This window comes from Chelonia mydas, chromosome 6 (assembly GCF_015237465.2).
Source record: "Chelonia mydas isolate rCheMyd1 chromosome 6, rCheMyd1.pri.v2, whole genome shotgun sequence".
Taxonomy (NCBI): domain Eukaryota; kingdom Metazoa; phylum Chordata; order Testudines; family Cheloniidae; genus Chelonia; species Chelonia mydas.
This window is the reverse complement of record NC_051246.2, coordinates 14,067,154-14,085,535: the sequence shown is the minus strand read 5'-3', so window position 1 is coordinate 14,085,535 and position 18,382 is coordinate 14,067,154. Positions and strand designations below refer to the sequence as shown.

At 51.0% G+C, this 18,382-nt stretch overlaps 1 protein-coding gene across 10 annotated transcripts in view; it reads left to right on the top strand.

Moving 5' to 3' along the window:
• Window positions 1–17,467, top strand: part of LOC114018225 (zinc finger protein 227-like) — a 98,559-nt gene extending 81,092 nt beyond the window's left edge. Inside the window, exons 1-4 of one of the 10 annotated variants that reach the window (XM_037899193.2) lie at window positions 5,606–5,899; window positions 6,137–6,266; window positions 6,940–7,056; window positions 15,222–17,467. In XM_037899193.2, coding sequence (XP_037755121.1) covers window positions 5,876–5,899; window positions 6,137–6,266; window positions 6,940–7,056; window positions 15,222–16,588 — 1,638 coding nt within the window. In that variant the 5' untranslated portion in view covers window positions 5,606–5,875 and the 3' untranslated portion in view covers window positions 16,589–17,467. Of the gene's footprint in view, window positions 1–5,596; window positions 5,900–6,136; window positions 6,267–6,939; window positions 7,057–9,052; window positions 9,236–15,221 lie in introns of those variants that run through there. The other 9 variants (XM_037899194.2, XM_037899195.2, XM_037899196.2 and 6 more) reach the window with 9 other exon arrangements.
• Window positions 17,468–18,382: the final 915 nt, after the last annotated feature.

Here is an 18,382-nt window from a genome sequence, read left to right as displayed (position 1 = left end):
CCCCCCCCTTCCACTCCTATGTGTCTCTGCATCCCCACTTGCATTCCACCCCTGGATCACTGTTACCTCACTAGCTCCAGTGAGACCCCAAGAGCCCTGTATGCTCCGTTCTGTCCATCTCCCCCATACTCCTTGCCTCCACACCAGACCCCACTGTGAAGGATCCTCTGACCCCCTCCCCCTCAGGGGCTGGCTGCTCCAGCCGTAAGCCAGCTGCCCTCTCTTCTGGTGCCACAGCAGTCCCTAGTAGGAAAAAGGTGTAATTGCAGAATAAAATCAATTATTTTGGAGTGAAAAATAATATGTGGAGCACATGAATTTTGTGCTTGCGCAGGTGGTGCAGAATTCCTCTGTGAGTCTCGCATATGAAGTGACATCACTCATGTAATCATTGACGGGTACGGCAAAATCAAGCCCTGGCACAGAGGTGCGTAGAGCTGTTCGTGTTCTTTCCTCAACTGTTCTCTCCTGTTAGCCATGCCCACAGACTACGCAAATGAGTCAAATCCCTGTATATGTCTCTGGGATGAACTACTCTCCAAGGACGGAGCCATCCAGGAGTGGAAAGAGACTTTCCATAGAGATTGTTCGAACTTCTAGATGGAAATTTCTGCTAGGGATGTAAATACAGTTTTAAAAGTTAACTGTTTAAACAAGTAAAATATGTCATTTAAAGGGTTAACCATTTAAGCGGCAGCGCCGTCTAACAGAAATGGTATAAAATGTCCCATGTTGTTCAGTACGTCGCTTCCTCAAGTCAAAATGTCTGCATGAAGGAGATGTGAGTGCACCAGCATCAGGGAGAACACCACCTGCTGGGTAACAACTTGAGTTGGTTGCTGACAAGCACCCTATTAACTCTGTCTGTTCTAGTCCGGTCTTGGGCAACCACTGAGAAATCCATGCAGAGAACAGGTGTCTGGCTGTCACAGCACCTTCAGTGAAAAACCTGAATGAACTCCCTCTGCGTCTCTAGAACCAGTCACTGCAACGGTGAAGCTGAGCTAGAGAAGTCACCTCCATGCCAGCTCCAATGGATATGTAGAAAAAAATCATTTTGCATATTTACATATCGGTTAATGAACCATATTCACATACTGGATAATAAACTGACAACATGGTTGTGTTAAGCTAACTGCTTCGTATGTGAGTTAACATCCTCTGGGCCACTAAAATGTATGAGGTGCAGAGGTGACTGGCAGGGCTGTCCCTAGCTATTCTGGCGCTCTATGCAGCCCCCTCACAGGGCGGGATGTGTGGGGACCCAGGTCTCCATGATGTGGGGGGACAGCTGGCTTGGAAGTCAGGGGGGAACATTAGAATCTTAAAAGACCTATTGGTTTTCCTAGGAGTCCGTCCATAGAATTATAGAATATCAGGGTTGGAAGAGACCTCAGGAGGTCATCTAGTCCAACCTCCTGCTCAAAGCAGGACCAATCCCCAACTAAATCATCCCAGCCAGGGCTTTGTCAAGCCTGACCTTAAAAACCTCTAAGGAAGGAGATCCCACCACCTCCCTAGGTAACCCATTCCAGTGCTTCATCACCCTCCTAGTGAAAAAGTTTTTCCTAATATCCAGCCTAACCTCCCGCACTGCAACTTGAGACCGTTACTCCTTGTACTCTCATCTGCTACCACTGAGAACAGTCTAGATCCATCCTCTTTGGAACCCCCTTTCAGCTAGTTAAAAGCAGCTATCAAATCCTGACTCATTCTTCTCTTCTGCAGACTAAACAATCCCAGTTCCCTCAGCCTCTCCTCCAGCCCCCTAATCATTTTTGTTGCCCTCCGCTGGACTCTTTCCAATTTATCCACATCCTTCTTGCGGTGTGGAGCCCAAAACTGGACAAAGTACTCCAGATGAGACCTCACCAATGCCGAATAGAGGGGAATGATCAAGTTCCTCGATCTGCTGGAAATGCTCCTACTTATACAACCCCAAATGCCGTTAGCCTTCTTAGCAACAAGGGCACACTGTTGACCTGTATCCAGCTTCTCGTCCATTGTAACCCCCAGGTCCTTTTCTGCAGAACTGCTGCCTAACTATTCGGTCCCTCTTCTGTAGCAGCGCATGGGATTCTTCCGTCCTAAATGCAGGACTCTGCACTTATCCTTGTTGAACCTCATCAGATTTCTTTTGGCCCAATCCTCTAATTTGTCTAGGGCCCTCTGTATCCCATCCCTACCCTCCAGGGTATCCACCACCCCTCCCAGTTTAGTGTCATCTGCAGACTTGCTGAGGGTGCAATCCACGCCCTCCTCCAGATCATTAATGAAGATATTGAACAAAACCGGCCCCAGGACCGACCCTTGGGGCACTCCGCTCGATATCGGCTGCCAACTAGACATGGAGCCATTGATCACTACCCGTTGAGCCTGACAATCTAGTCAGCTTTCTAGCCACCTTATAGTCCATTCATCCAGCCCATACTTCTTTAACTTGCTGGCAAGAATACTGTGGGAGACTGTATCAAAAGTTTTGCTAAAGTCAAGGAATAACATGTCCACTGCTTTCCCCTGATCCACAGAGCCAGTTATCTTGTCACAGAAGGCAATTAGGTTAGTCAGGCATAACTTGCCCTTGGTGAATCCATGCTGACTGTTCCTGATCACTTTCCTCTTCTTTAAGTGCTTCAGAATTGATGAAACCATGAATGAAGTTTATTAATGACAAAGAGAGATTTTAAGTGAGTACAGCAATGAGGCATAACAGTCAGAAATGGTTACAAGAATAATAAAAATAAAATGCTGTCTAGTGCCTACTTGAACTATGTTAGATTAGATTACTGACCAAACAAATGAGGCCTCCGCTCTGATCCAGTCTGACTTAAGTCATAGGGAATAGCCAGTGGCTCTCAACCTTTCCGGACTACTGTACCCCTTTCAGCAGTGTGATTTCTTTTGCGTATGCCAAAGTTTCACCTCACTTAAAAACCACTTGCTTACGAAATCAGACATAAAAATACAAAAGTTTCCCAGCACACTAGTACTGACAAAATGCTTACTTCCTCATTTTTATCATGTAATTATGAATCAACTGCAATATAAATATTGTACTTGTATTTCAGTGTATAGTATATAGAGTGGTATAAACAAGTCATTGTCAGTATGAAAGTTTAGTTTGTACTGACTTTGCGAGTGCTTTTTGTATCCTGTTGTAAAACTAGGCCACTCTCTAGATGAGATGGTGTACTGCCTGGTGTACCCCCTCAGCATACCCCCAGGGGTATCTGTACCCCTGGTTGAGAACCATTGATCTGAGTGATTTGCTCAAGGTCAGAGAGGGACCAAGTGGCAGAACTAGGAATAGAAACCACGAGTCCTGTAGTCCAGCCCAGCACCATAACTACAACCCCAGCCTCTCGCCTTCATTCAAGGCTGCGAACGCCCCCTGTTAAGAGTTTTAATATATTTGTATCTTGTAATTTTATAGTGTTTTTAATGAGGTTTTATAATGTTATCCCCTCATAATCACTAAAATGGTGATTATCCAATATGGAGTCAGACATTTAATATGGCATCTCTTTGCCACAAGCAACAAGACTCCATCTTGTTTCAGCTGGGTGGTGGTGGTTTTGCACCTTTTTGAACTTTGGCGGGAAAGGGCAGCTAACAGGCCACTCTGAACTGGTTCTGTAACTGACAGTTTACCTCAGGTCTTCCCGTCACAGAACCGTTAAAAGGAACTGCGTGACGTCACCACAATGCTGTCCACCACAGAGGCAGCCGATCGCAGTGGCGTTAGCACGGTCCTCAGATCACGAGTCAGCAAATCCTGAAAGACAGCGCATCCTCATCCATCCCATCCACGTACCTGCCGCATCCAGGGTGACACCTGTAACACCTCGGCAAGGTCGGGCCTGACCTAGAGAATTCAAAAAGGCTGCAGCCCATGAGCCCGGCTGACAGGACGCAGCTACGAACCCTTCCCTTGATGGCCACCTCAGTGGATGCTTTCGTCAAGACCATGCTCTGGCATTGCTCAGTGATGTTTGCCAGGTTGGTGTTGAAATCAAGGTTGGGTCCCCCTGCTGCAGTGCACAGAGATGGAGCGTCACAAGGAAGATACAGCTGGGACCCCACTCGAGGGCAATGCTGACTCCGAGCCCCCTCTGCTTCAACCCACCACGATCCACTCCCCTCCCTGAGCCTGGGATAGAATCAAGGTGTCCTGACTCTGAGCCCTCTGCTATAACCCACCATCCCCTTGCAGAGCGGAGATGGGACCCCGGAGTCCTGAGGCCCCTGGTGACCCTCCCTGCCCCAAACTACCTGTTCCAGGGCCCTTCCCCTCTTCAGCCGTGGTTAGCTGTTATCTGGGAAGCTGGCAGGGCTCTTCATCACTCCCTCTGGCTGGGGTTGTGTCACACAGACACAGGATCCATCCCTTCCTCCCCATAACTTTGTGGGCAAAGTGCAGGAGCATGACAAGCTTCTGGAAGAGCGGGTTGTGCTTGGCTTCCCGCGGGCCCTTGATGTGCTTCACCTTGGACCATTTGTTGTGACCAGCAGGGGTGGCACCTGAGGTGTGCAGGGCCCGGCACAATGAGCGGGGGGCAGGGGCAGCTGCTTCAGCACCAGCACCGAGGCCAGAACACGCCATCTGTATGGGGCACCTGCCCTCCCCATGGCACTGGGCAGTGATATGGGTGTGAACTCCTGAAACACACATACACACTACAGCCACGTGTGAGCTCCTGTAACGCTCATGAACACACTGCCCTCCTCTAACTCACACACAGTTGTCGTTTAACACACACATTACAGGGGATCACACCCCAGGCTGTCATCCCCTGTAAGTAACACACACACCAACATCACACAGCCTAACAACAAACACACCACACATCCAGAGCCTTGTCTTATTGTTTCAGAGTAGCAGCCGTGTTAGTCTGTATACGCAAAAAGAAAAGGAGTACTTGTGGCACCCTAGGAAAAAATTTTTTTTTGACTCCAACCAGAGACTGCTGAATTGGAATTAATTTGCAAATTGGATACAATTAACTTAGGTCTGAATAGAGACTGGGAGTGGTTGAGTCATTATACTAAGTGAAACTATTTCCCCTTGATTATTCTCCCCCCCACCCCCCGCCGCCCCCCAACTGTTCCTCAGACGTTCTTAAAAAGAAAAGGAGGACTTGTGGCACCTTAGAGACTAACCAATTTATTTGAGCATAAGCTTTCATGAGCTACAGCATCCGATGAAGTGAGCTGTAGCTCACGAAAGCTTATGCTCAAATAAATTGGTTAGTCTCTAAGGTGCCACAAGTCCTCCTTTTCTTTTTGTCTTACTGTGACACACACACACTCCACAGTCACGTTGTGATCTGTAAAACACTCACGTTACACAGCCTTCCTGTACCACTCAGACCCACACACAGCCTGGGGGTTGATCTCCTCAAATGCACACACCAACCTCAGGCAGCCAAGCAGCAACCAGAGCCCGACCCGTGTGTTACTGTGACACTCCCACGCTGCACAGCCTGGCCGAGGCCCTCTTGTACCCACTAGTCCCCGCTCCCCTCCCAGAGCCGAGGGAGTCCGTGCTCCCAGGTCCCCACAGCACAAGGGGGCCCCACGCACATGTCAGGGGCGGGGACCGGGCTGCCCCGTTACGGGCTCCTATCGCCCTGGGACCAGGTGCCGCGAGCGCCCCCAGCGGCCGGACTCGGGACCCAGGCGTCCGGGGGCTGGGCAGGAAGGTCGCTGCGCTGGGGCCCCCCCCCGGCTGCTGGAGCTGGCGGCGCAGGCGCGGGGCCGGCCGGGGAGCGGGCGGGAGGCGGCCCCGGGGAGGCACCAGCCGCGGGGCAGGAGGTCGCTGCCCGGGCGGAGGAAGCGGCCGGGGCTGGAGCCGGAGCCGGAGCCGAGCCCGGCGATGGCTGCAGCGGGGCCGGCGCAGGTAGGACGCGGGGCGGGGACTCCCCGGCCGGGCACTGGCTGGTCCCGGCTGGGGCCGAGGGGGGCCGGGGCCGGGTCCCTCCCGCGCTAGTGACCCCGGGGCTGGGGGCTGCCGCAGCCGGAGCGCTGGGGGCCCCGGGCCGGGCGGACACGCGGAGCCGGGCGCGGCCCCTTCCCCTGGCGAGGCCCCGGGCTGGGGCTGGAGCGGAGGGTGCTGAGTGTGTAACGCTTGTGCCAGCAGCTGCGGGTGGCGTTTGAGGACGTGGCTCTGTATTTCAGCCGGGAGGAGTGGGAGCTCTTGTCCCGGCCAGAGAAGCAGCTGTACCGGGACCAGATGCTGAGGAATTACCGGGCCCTCGTTTCCTTGGGTAAGGACCAATTTATCTCTACTCATAGCTGTCAAATGTCTGTGTTCCCTTGATGCCACCCCTGGCATGTGCCACCTGATGGCTGAGTAGTGTCAAATGACAGCCTCTTTCAGTCCGGCTTCCTGTTGAAGAACTCAGGGCTACAGAGCCTGGGGCTAGTCTTAGTGTAACTTGTTTACCTACCTCAGTCCTGGCACAGGGGTGGTTGCAAACAGCATATGAGCAAATAAGACTAATAAGGCAGGAAGAAAACAGCTCCCCACCTCCCCAGAAAGAATGAACATCATAATCTTAACTGTACATTTGAACAATTCTTGCATGCTAAGCAAAAAAATGGTAGGTCTGTATAACAGTGACACCTGCCAGGACTCAGTCCCAAAGCAAATTGAGAAGGATCATAGACGTTGCTGCTTCAGAGTACGAACTCAACTTGCCTGGCGGGAGACGGGACGAAATCTCCTCTAAGGAAGTTTAATTTCTTTATTCTCCTGCTTGAGATCTCTTGCGCTTTCCTCTCAAGCAGTGTCTGAGATTGGGGCCTCATCGCACCGAGTGCTGCACAGACAAACACCGACCGAGATCGGAGCCCTACTGTGCTGGGCTGCACCGACATATAAATGAGTCCCTACCCGCAAAACTTTAGTAATAAAACTGATTAATTCCCCCCAAACAGGCTATTCAGGTTCCACACCAGACTTAATCCACCAGATAGAGGTTGGGGAGGCAGAGCTCTGGATTCGGGATGCTGAGGACTCCAGGGAAAGCTCCAGGCCAGAGAGCCCATTCCGAGGTGAGTCGTAATAATCCAATCCCTTCTGATTTACGCACCTGCTAGTGCACGGCTCCTTAATGTAGAAGGCAAAGGCAGAGTGAAATCCACTGCCTGGGAACTGAAGGGGACAAATGGAGGCTGGGAATTAGGGGCCAGTATTTATTTTGGAGGGGAAGGAGTTACTGGGCTGGAGGCAGGAATCACTGGGGGAGTTTCCCTGGCTGGGATAGGCAGGAAGCCAGGCTGGATGGGCACAATGATTGATATCTATGAATCCTAGAAATTATAGAAATGTAGGACTAGAAGGGACCTCAGTAGGTCATCTAGTCCAGTCCTCTCTACTAGAGACAGGACTACGTATTATCTAGTCCAGGTGTTTGTCTAATCTGTTCTTAAAAGCCTCCCATGATGGAGATTCCACAACCATCCCAGGTAATTTGTTCCAGTGCTTAACTACACTTAGAGTTTGGAAGTTTTTCCTAATATCTACCCTAAATCTACCCTGCTGCAATTTAAGCCCATTACTTCTTGTCCTGGCCTCAGTGAATAAGGAGAACAATTTATCACCCTCTACTTTGTAACAACCTTTTATGTACTTAAAGAATCTTGTTAAGCCCCCCTCAGTCTTTCCTTTGCCAGGCTAAACAAATCCAATTTTTTCAATCTTTCCTCGTAGGTCATGTTTTCTAGATCTTTAATCATTCTCATTGCTCTCCTCTGACCCCGTCCAGTTTGTCTACATCCTTTCTGAAGTGTGGGGCCCAGAACTGGACACAGTAGTCCAGTTGAGACCTTACCCGTGCTGAGAGGAGTAGAAGAATTACTTCTCACATCTTGCTTGCAACACTCCTGCTAATACATCCCAGAATGATATTTGCTTTTTTTCTTTTCAACAGTATTACATTGACTCATATTTAATTTGTGATCCACTGTAACCCCAGATGGATTTCTGCAGTACTCCTTCCTAAGCTGTCATTTCAATTCTGACCATTTCTCCAGTTTGTCAAGATCACTTTAAATTCTAATCCTGTCCTTTAATGTGCTTGCAACCCCACCCAACTTTAAATTGTTCATAAGAATATTAAGTTGGTTAGACATAATTTGTTCTTGACAAATCCATGCAGACTGTTACTTATTACTTTATTTCCTTCTAGGTCAGGGGGTCTCAAACTATGTGGCCTGTGGGGCTCCAGCAGTTTTGGGGCCGGGTCTCTCCCTAGGCCCCACCTGCCACCCCCACCGGGTGTGTTCCCCCCCCCCTCCATCCCCCCCCGGCAACTTACAATGGCCCGGGGCCCCGGCAGTGCAGCAGAGCTGAGCGGTGTCTGCCTGCTCACTCCACGCATCTGCCAGCCCCCACTAAGCACGTTAAGTTGGTGGAGGGCATCCACAGTACCATGGCTAGCATTGACTCTTGGAGCGGTGCACTTTGGCTAGCTATCCCACAGTTCCCGCAGTCTCTGCCGCCCATTAGAATTCTGGGTTAAGCTCCCAATGCCTGATGGGGCAAAAACATTGTTGCGGGTGGTTTTGGGTGCATGTCGTCAGTCGCCCCTCCCTCCGTGAAAGCAATGGCAGACAATTGTTTCGCGCCTTTTTTCTGCAGCAGACGGTGCAATAGGATTGATAGCTGTCCTCGTAAATGGTGTACGGCTCCACCACTTCTCCTGCAACTCTGCTCTCCTGTGAGCTGGAGGCTTCTGCCTCAGGCTGCTCTCCCAGACGGCAGCACAACGCGATCGCGCCTACCCCTTGCTCCCGTGGCTCATGAAGCCTGGACAGTAGTAAGGAGCATTTCAGCTATAGGCTGAGCAAGGTGGTTTTGGGTACATGTCATCATTCTCCCCTCCCTCCGTGAAAGCAACAGCAAACAATTGTTTTGCGCCTTTTTTCCTGGATTACCTGGGCAGACGCCATAGCACGGCAAGCATGGAGCCTGTTCAGTTCACCGCTGCAGTTGTGACCATTGTAAACACCTCGCACATTATCCTGCAGTATGTGCAGAATCTGCAAAACCGGGCGAGGAAGCAATGACAGTGCAATGACGATAGTGATGAGGACATGGACTCAGATGTTCCTGGAAGCACAGGATGTGGCAATTGGGAGATCATGGTGCTGTTGGGCCAGGTTCATGCCGTGGAACGCTGATTCTGGGCCTGGGAAACAAGCAGACTGGTGGGACTGTATAGTGTTGCAGGTATGGGATGATTCCCAGTGGCTGTGAAATTTTTGCATGTGTAATGCCACTTTCCTTGAACTTTGTGACTTGCTATCCCCTGCCCTGAAGTGCAAAGATACCAAAATGAGAGCAGCCCTCACAGTTGAGAAACGAGTGGCGATAGCCCTGTGGAAGCTTGCAACGCCTGACAGCTACCCGTCAGTCGGGAATCAATTTGGAGTGGGCAAATCTACTGTGGGGGCTGCTGTGATGCAAGTAGCCAGTGCAATCACTGACCTGCTGCTATCAAGGGTAGTGACTCTGGGAAACATGCAGGTCATTGTGGATGGCTTTGCTGCGATGGGGTTCCCTAACTATGGTGGGAAAATAGACAGAACGCATAACACTATCTTGGCACCAGACCACCAGGGCAGCCACTACGTAAATCGCAAGGGGTACTTCTCAATGGTACTGCAAGCACTGGTGGATCACAAAGGACGTTTCACCGACATCGACATGGGATGGCTGGGAAAGATGCATGACGTTTGTGTCTTCAGGAACTCTGGTCTGTTTGAACAGCTGCAGGAAGGAACTTACTTCCCAGCCCAGAAAATTACTGTTGGGGATGTTGAAATGCCTATCGTTATCCTCGGGGACCCAGCCTACCCCTTAATGCCATGGCTCATGAAGCCATACACAGGCACCCCGGACAGTAGTCAGGAGCCGTTCAACTATAGGCTGAGCAAGTGCAGAATGGTGGTAGAATGTGCATTTGGACGTTTAAAAACTCGCTGGCGCAGTTTACTGACTCGGTTAGACCTTGGCGAAACCAGTATTCCCATTGTTATTGCTTCTTGCCGTGTGCTCCACATTATCTGTGAGAGTAAGGGGGATACGTTTATGGCGGGGTGGGAGGTCGAGGCAAATCGCCTGGTGGCCAGTTTCACGCAGCCAGACACCAGGGCGATTAGAAGAGCACAGCTGGGCGTGCTCTTGCTGCCTTTCCCGCATCAGATCCCCCAGACAGCGGAGCAGTTTGCTCCCTCATTAGCTTGAGCATGGCGTCCTGCCTGCTCTCATCGCGCGCCTCCCTCCTCTCATCGCATTCATTGAACGCTTTCCGGGACTCTGCCATTGTTTGTTTCCGTGCATTCAGCTGGGCTCTGTCAGTGCGGGAGGACTGCCTAAGCTCTGAACACATGTTGTCCTGAATGCATCTTTTTTCGCTTTCTAATCTGGGACAGCCTCTGGGACGGAGATGATAGGGGGAGCATGGAAACATTTGCACCTGCGGGAGGAGAAAAAGGGAGAGTAGAATTTTAAAAGATACCAAAGGGGAGACTCTTTCTCAGTGAAACATGCAATTCATGGTACATTTAAAAGGAGAGCCTGCGGTTTCTGTGCCGATGCGCAACACGACCCCCCTCCACCACCACCACCACGTGGCTCTGATCAGGGCTGAGCCCTTTAAGCCAAACGCGAACAGCCCAGCGTGAGCGGACTTTTCCAGTAGCATTACTGGCCACGAATGCATCCCAATTCTTCAGGGCAAAGGAATCATTAAACACACTTTCTTTTAAACCCTGTCTCATATTTACAAAGGTACACCAGAAGTGCCTTCTCTGGCATCATAGTGCCGGAGCCCGCCTTGGGAGGGGGTGGAGGGTATTGGCTCCAGGGTGATGAACAGTTCCTGGCTGCCGGGGGGAATGGATTCACCGCTTGCTGCCTGTGCACTGCCCTCTTCCTCCTCCACAAAATCATCCTCCCTGCTCTGTGAGACCCCCCTTGCAGGTGTCCACGGACAGTGGTGGGGTAGTGATAGCATCCCCTCCCCAGATTTGCGTGCATCTCATCATAGTTGCGGCATGTATGGGGCTGTGACCTCAAGTGACCGTTCGCCTCTTTTGTCCTATGGTAGGCTTGCCTGAGCTCCGTAATTTTCACAGGGCAGTGCTGTGTATCCGTGGAGTAGCCTCTGTCCGTCATGCCCTGGGAGATTTTCTCATATATGTTGGCGTTCTGATTTTTGAACAGAGGTCTGCCTGCACAGATTCTTCTCCCCATACTGCGATGAGATCCAGTCCAGTACCTCCCGGAGCTGGAGCTCATTTGCGCATCTGGGACTGCATGGTCACCTGTTTGTGCTGGTGAGCTGTGCATGGTCACTGATGAGCTCACCATGCTGCTCAAACAGGAAATGAAATTCAAAAGTTCCCGGGGCTTTTCCTGACTACCTGGCTAGTGCATCTGAGTTGAAACTGTTGTCCAGAGCGGTCACAGTGGAGCATTCTGGGATAGCTCTTGGAGGCCAATACTGTGGAATTGTGTCCACAGTACCCCAAATTTGAACCAGTGATGTTGATTTTACCACTACTCCCCTTGCCAGGGAGGAGTACAGAAATTGATTTTAAGAGCCCTTTAAGTCGACAAACCGGGGTTCGTTGTGTGGATGGATTTCGTTTTAATTCAACCTAACGCGTTTAAATTCAACATAATCATGTACTGTGGACCAGGCCCAAGTAATTCATAACTATTTTCCTTTCCTATTTTAGGCTCAGATCCTACCCCATTGACACTGGTGTTCACTATGTTAGTTGACTGATTACTGCTAACTTTTTTTGGTGAAAATGAAACAAAAGAGGCATTTAACAGTTTGGCCATTGCTGCTTTTTCTCTTATTGTCTCTCCCTCTTCATTTAGTTATGGGCCTAGCCTGCCCTTCGTCTTCCTCTTGTTTCCCTTGTATTTATAAAATGCTTTCTTGTTCCTCTTTATATCCCTAGCTAGTTTAGCTTTTTGTTTTGCCTTGGCTTTTCTAATTTTGTCCCTACATGCTTGCGGTGCTTTTTTGTTTGTTTGTTTTTAAATATTCATCCTTTGTAACTTGACTTAGTCATACAAGAAGTTGTCAAAGTTCCTTCCCCACTCTGAACTCTAGGGTACAGATGTGGGGACCTGCATGAAAACCCCCTAAGCTTATTTTTACCAGCTTAGGTTAAAACTTCCCCAAGGTACCAATTATTTTACCTTTTGCCCTTGGACTTTATTGCTGCCACCACCAAGCGTCTAACAAATATATATAACAGGGAAAGAGCCCGCCTGGAAACGTCTTTCCCCCCCCCGTTTCCTGGGGAAGGCTTGATAAAAATCGTCACCAATTTGCATAGGTGAACACAGACCCAAGCCCTTGGATCTTAAGAACAATGAAAAAGCAATCAGATTCTTAAAAGAAGAATTTTAATAGAAGAAAAACTAAAAGAATCATCTCTGTAAAATCAGGATAGTAAATACCTTACAGGGTAATCAGATTCCAAACATAGAGAATCCCTCTAGGCAAAACCTTAAGTTACAAAAAGACACAAAAACAGGAATATCCATTCCATTCAGCAGAGCTTATTTTATCAGCCATTTAAACAAAACAGAATCTAACGCATATCTAGTTAGATTACTTACTAAGTTCTAAGACTCCATTCCTGTTCTGTTCCCGGCAAAAGCATCACACAGACCACGAGAACCTTTGTTTCTCCCCCCCTCCAGCTTTGAAAGTATCTTGTCTCCTCATTGGTCATTTTGGTCAGGTGCCAGCGAGATTATCCTAGCTTCTTAACCCTTTACAGGTGAAATGTTTTTTCCTCTGGCCAGGAGGGATTTTAAAGGTGTTTACCCCTCCCTTTATATTTATGACAGAAGTAGAAACTCTTTTTTTTTGAGTTTCAGGTCATTGAAGATCTCCTGGTTAAGCCAGGGAGTCTTATTATCATACTTCCTCTCTTTCCTACTCATTGGATATCTGTGACCTAGGATGGGACCTAAAAATGATGGGACCTCAAAGCTGTGAAGGAGAAGTGGATCGGAGATGGGGAGGTGATGAAGTTGGAAGAGGGTGGGATAGTGATATGGGACAATGTGTGGAGGGGGAAGATTTGAGGGATGCTGAGGGAAAGAGAGAGGTCTCTGTGGTGGGGGAGCATATGGGAGCCGCATTTACCTAGTGGGTAGGACGTTGCAGTAGGATTCAGAAGATCTTGGTTCAGTTCTAGAAGCGAGTCACTACAGCTCCAGCATGCCTCAGGTTCCCCAGCTGTGTAATGGAAAGGGCACTGGGGCTATGAGGATAAAATCCATCTGTGTGTGTCAGTGGGTCTGGCACTGGGGGTCAGACAAGCACCTGGCTAGAAAGACACGCCTGCCGGTCCATAGACCGCAACACCACCTTCTAGGCTTCCCACATCTCAGAAAATCATACCAAGCCGGGGTGCCCAAGAGATTTTTCAAATGGGCTTCATGCCTGCCCCTCCTGACTCAGGCTGTACGTGCTGGTGCCCTAAGGCCCTTGGCACCTGGATCCAGAAATACTTCAGATGGGGACAAAAACCTCCTTGCAGCCTGGGAGAGCATCCCAGAGTCACTGGCCCTTGGCAGAGAAGGCGCTGTCCTCTCGAGGTTTCCACCTCACCCCCTCTCTGCTGCTTCACTTCACACATGACCTCTCAGGCTGGAGAAACCTGCCCCAGCGAACAAGGAGAAAGATGGGCGTGACTCAGGGCAGGGCAGGATCAGTCACGTGTGATGAGTGTGAGGTAACACCACGCGGAGGATGCCATTTTGTAGAGCAGGTCTCCGGCACTTCCAGCGCTTCACTGTAACGCTCTAAAACTGCCCCACGTTCCAGGCAGCTGCTGCTGGGCATGTTTGGTAGCCAGATGAAATCGTCCTTCAGGCCACAGCTTGGAGTACCCTGGTGTATAGGCTGGGTGTGAGGGAGTGGGGGTGGAATGGCCATTGTCACATCCCCTCTCTTCCTGCTCTCTAAGTGGCACGAAATCATTCTTACTTACATTGCTTCAGTGTCCATGCTTAGCCCAGCCCTCAGCTTGAATGCAGTCTGTGGCTGTCTGTAGCTCAAAGGCCTGCCAGGTAGCAGCCATTCACTCCTTCCAGCTCAGCAGTGTCACTGATTGGGTTGTAAAACAAGACATGGTTTTCTGATTGCATCACACAAACCCTGAGTGACTTGTCATCCCCTCAACCCACTTCCCACCCCCAAAAAAACCCCTACCCTTTTGAGGGTTTTAGTTTAGTTTTAGTTTTGCACAAAGAGTGAAACGTCAGGCAGAGAGTCAATGACTGCTTTCGAAGGAATTCCTTGAAAAGGACTCGCTCCCCCGCAGGAATAAACTGCGTAGTTCTAAGCAGCTTTAGACCGGTCTCACTGCATCCACATGAGCTAGTTTTGAACCAATATGGTTAAAACAGCGCAAACACTGTGGAACAGGCCTCATGGTATAAAACAGGAGAATGTGAAGAACCAGCCACATGTAAATAGACACCTCTGATTGAAATATAACCAAAATCAATTTGAAACAAACCCTGGACCCTATTTGTTAGCACTTAGAGCACCTAGTTCTGGATAAGGGCCCTGTTGTGCCAGGCAGTGTCTGTATCCTGGGCAAGCTACAGTTTAATCATCAAAGAAAACCCAAGAGGTGCATGGCACACGAGGGAGCAGGCGCTAGGCGCTGCAAACAACATAGGGTAGAACCACCCTGAGTCAGGCTGCAGATTTGTCATGGCATTTTGTATAAAAAATTACAGAAAATTTAGTAAAAGTCACAAGTCACTAAACTTCCTGTGACTGCTCCTTGATTTTTAACAAAACCTGCCCTCCTCCTCGCCATGGGGCACCCACCCAGCACCTCCCCCAGTGCTGCAAACCTGACCGCAGCCTGGTGCAGAGGGGTTGGTGCGGGCTAGAGAGGATCTGGGTGGCAAGGCCATTCACTGTAGTTTGGCTTGCCTCCCCTATCATTATCACTGGGGGGCGGGGGCAAATCTGAGTGGTGCTGTAACCCTGCAGACCAGGTCTCAGTACCCAGAGAGAGGCGTTCTGTGAGACAGAAGCCGCCATTGCAGGGTGAGGCACCCATCCAAAAAACAGTCACAGACAAATGGTGAAATCGCTCCATCTGTGACATTTTCCATCCTTGACAAACCTGTAGCCTTAACCGTGAGCTCTCTCCAGCAGGGCTCGGGATCCTGGTGGGGACGTGGACACAGTCTGAATGTGGGGAAAGCGCGGCAGGGAAGCAGGATTCCACATCCCACAGAGGGATCCATGCACAGGACGCAGTCCATCCCCGGGGTAAACTCAGCCAGAGACCAGACCTTGCTACACACCAGAGACTCCCCATGGGCCAGCGTCCCCACCACTGCATCGACTGCGCCAAGAGGTTCAGCAACCCATCCGCGCTGAACCAGCACCAGTGCACGCACACCAGGGAGCGGCTGCACCGCTGCTCTGACTGCGGCAAGGCCTTTGCATGGCGCTCACACCTGAGAAGACACCAGCGCGCACACACCGGGGAGCGGCCGCATCGCTGTGCTGACTGCGGCAAAGCCTTTGCAGAGAGCTCAAAGCTGAGAATACACCAGCGCACGCACTCTGGGGAGCGGCCGCACCGTTGTGCGCACTGTGGTAAGGGATTCTGCAGTGCCTCCACACTGACACTGCACCGGCGCACGCACACCGGGGAGCAGCCGCATCGCTGTGCTGACTGCGGGAAAGGCTTTGCAGAGAGCTCAAAGCTGAGAATACATCAGCGCACGCACACCGGGGAGCGGCCATACCACTGTGCTGACTGCGGCAAGGGCTTTGCACAGAGCTCAACCCTAAGAATACACCAGCGCACGCACACTGGGGAGCGGCCACATCGCTGTGCTGACTGCGGCAAGGCCTTTGCACGGAGCTCACACCTGAGAAGTCACCAGCGCGCGCACACCGGGGAGCGGCCGCATCGCTGTGCTGACTGCGGCAAGGGCTTTGCAGAGAGCTCAAAGCTGAGAATACATCAGCGCACGCACACCGGGGAGCGGCCATACCACTGTGCTCACTGCGGCAAGGGCTTTGCACAGAGCTCAGCCATGAGAATACACCAGCGCGCACACACTGGGGAGCGGCCGTACCACTGCACTGACTGCGGCAAGGGCTTTGCAGACGGCTCAAGCCTGAGAACACACCAGCGCACGCACTCCGGGGAGCGGCCGCACCGTTGTGCCCACTGTGGTAAGGGATTCTGCAGTGCCACCACACTGACACTGCACCAGCGCACGCACACCGGGGAGTGGCCGTACTGCTGTGTTGACTGCGACAAGGGCTTTGCACGGCGCTCAGAGCTGAACAGACACCAGCGCATGCACACTGGGGAGCGGCCGCATCGCTGTGCTGACTGCGGGAGGAGCTTTGCGGAGACATCAACCCTGAGAATACACCAGCGCACACACACCGGGGAGCGGCCATATCGCTGCACTGACTGTGGCAAGGATTTTGCACAGAGTTCAACCCTGAGAACACACCAGCGCACACATCGGGGAGCAGCCGAACCACTGTGATGATTCTGGTAAGAACATGAAAAAAACCAATCCACCCACCCAGCACCAGTGCACGCACACTGAGGGGAGGATATTCCGACGCGCTGGCTGCAGCAAGAGCTTTGCACGGGCCGCCTCCTTGCTATCACATCGGTTCTTTCACAGCCGAGAGCAGCAGTACAGCTGTGCTGACTGGGGCAAGCACTTTGCTAGATTGGCCAACCTCACCCGGCACCCGGTCATGCACACCGGTGCCCCTCTGCCACCACCAGGGCCTGAGGGGCTTCTGGCAGCCCGTGGGCCTGACACAGCGCCAGCAGATGCAGACCAGGGAGTGGTCCTGTCCCCATGATGCCCAGCAGAGAGACTGGGGGGCAGGGGAGGGGATTTGGCTGAACAAGTGTGGGGAAGAGCAGACAGGTGGAGGGAGTTTAGAGCAGATGATCACAGCCTACTGCATTAGGGAGCCCTCCCCCTCATGTAGGTGGGATCCAGCCATGTCTCTCTTTCTGTCCTACACTCACTCACTCATTTCACTGGGATGTAGCCAGGATAACCCCTTCTCTCTCTCTCTCTCCTCCCGTCTACATGGGACCCAGCCAGGAACTTCCCCCCCCCACACCTAGCTCTGTTCCAGCCAGCGGGTGACTCTTGGGTGACATCTAGAGGTGGGATTTGCAGTCCTCCTTCAGCATGAATTGGGCTGAGGGGCGGGGCCGGGCAGGACAGCTCAGTGTGTGTGATTGAAAGAAGACTCAGGAACTGCACATGCTGTCTACTTTAAATAGAAATGTGATGAAGAAGAACTACGTCCCTAATGTGTAACAAAGGTCTGTCTAACCAGGTGTTTCTTTGCTATTAAAAAAGCTGATGCATTCACACGGCAGGTGGAAAAGCCAATGTAAAGTGCAACCAATCAAAGTGTTCCAGGCCCTAACTGACCATGAGGCCTGATGAACTGTGTGACTGGCAGGTGCACAGAGAGAGTTTCCCATTGCTCCTGGGGGAATTCTGCGCCTAAAAATTCTGCAAACAATATTTTAAAATTTTGCATATTTAATTTGTCAAAATAACACAATGTAATCACACTGGTTTCAGAGTAGCAGCCATGTTAGTCTGTATCTGCAAAAAGAAAAGGAGGACTTGTGGCACCTTAGAGACTAACACATTTATTTGAGCATAAGCTTTCGTGAGCTACAGCTCACTTCATCAGATGCATGAACCCTAGTTTCAGTTATTTTGGTAATTAATTTCAAAATTCCTGTCAGCAAGTATGTCTGTAGCAATGGAGGGAACAAAAAAAAAGATTCAGAAAGTGTTTTTTGACAAATAGATTCTTTACGAGGCATAGTAACACAGAACTCTGAGTAAGAATTCATGTAAACTATAATACAGAAACCTATTTCCTGCACCCCTCAGCAGTAGTACAAAGGCTTGGGGGAGTCAGGAGTAACAGAGGAGCTGAGAGAGAGGGAAGTAATTGCTGGAAGTAGCCTGGGAGTGAAGCAGGAGGGTTGTTGGGTGTGGGTGGGAGAAGTATGTAACAGATTTGGGGGGGCGGGGATTGTTAGAGAGTTGGGGAGCCTCCCCCATACTTCCCTGGCTGACTCCCTAGCCTCTCCCATTCAGTTAGGCACATCTGCCCCATTCCTGTGTGTCCCTGCACCTTCCTTCCCCTATCCCTGCACTCCCACTCAGCCACACCTGCCCCTGTGTAGCCCCTGTCCCTGTGTGGTCCTGCACCCCCACTCCCACTTAGACCCTCACCCCAGTCTTCCCCCCCCACCAGCCCTTCTGAACCCCAGCCTATGTGAT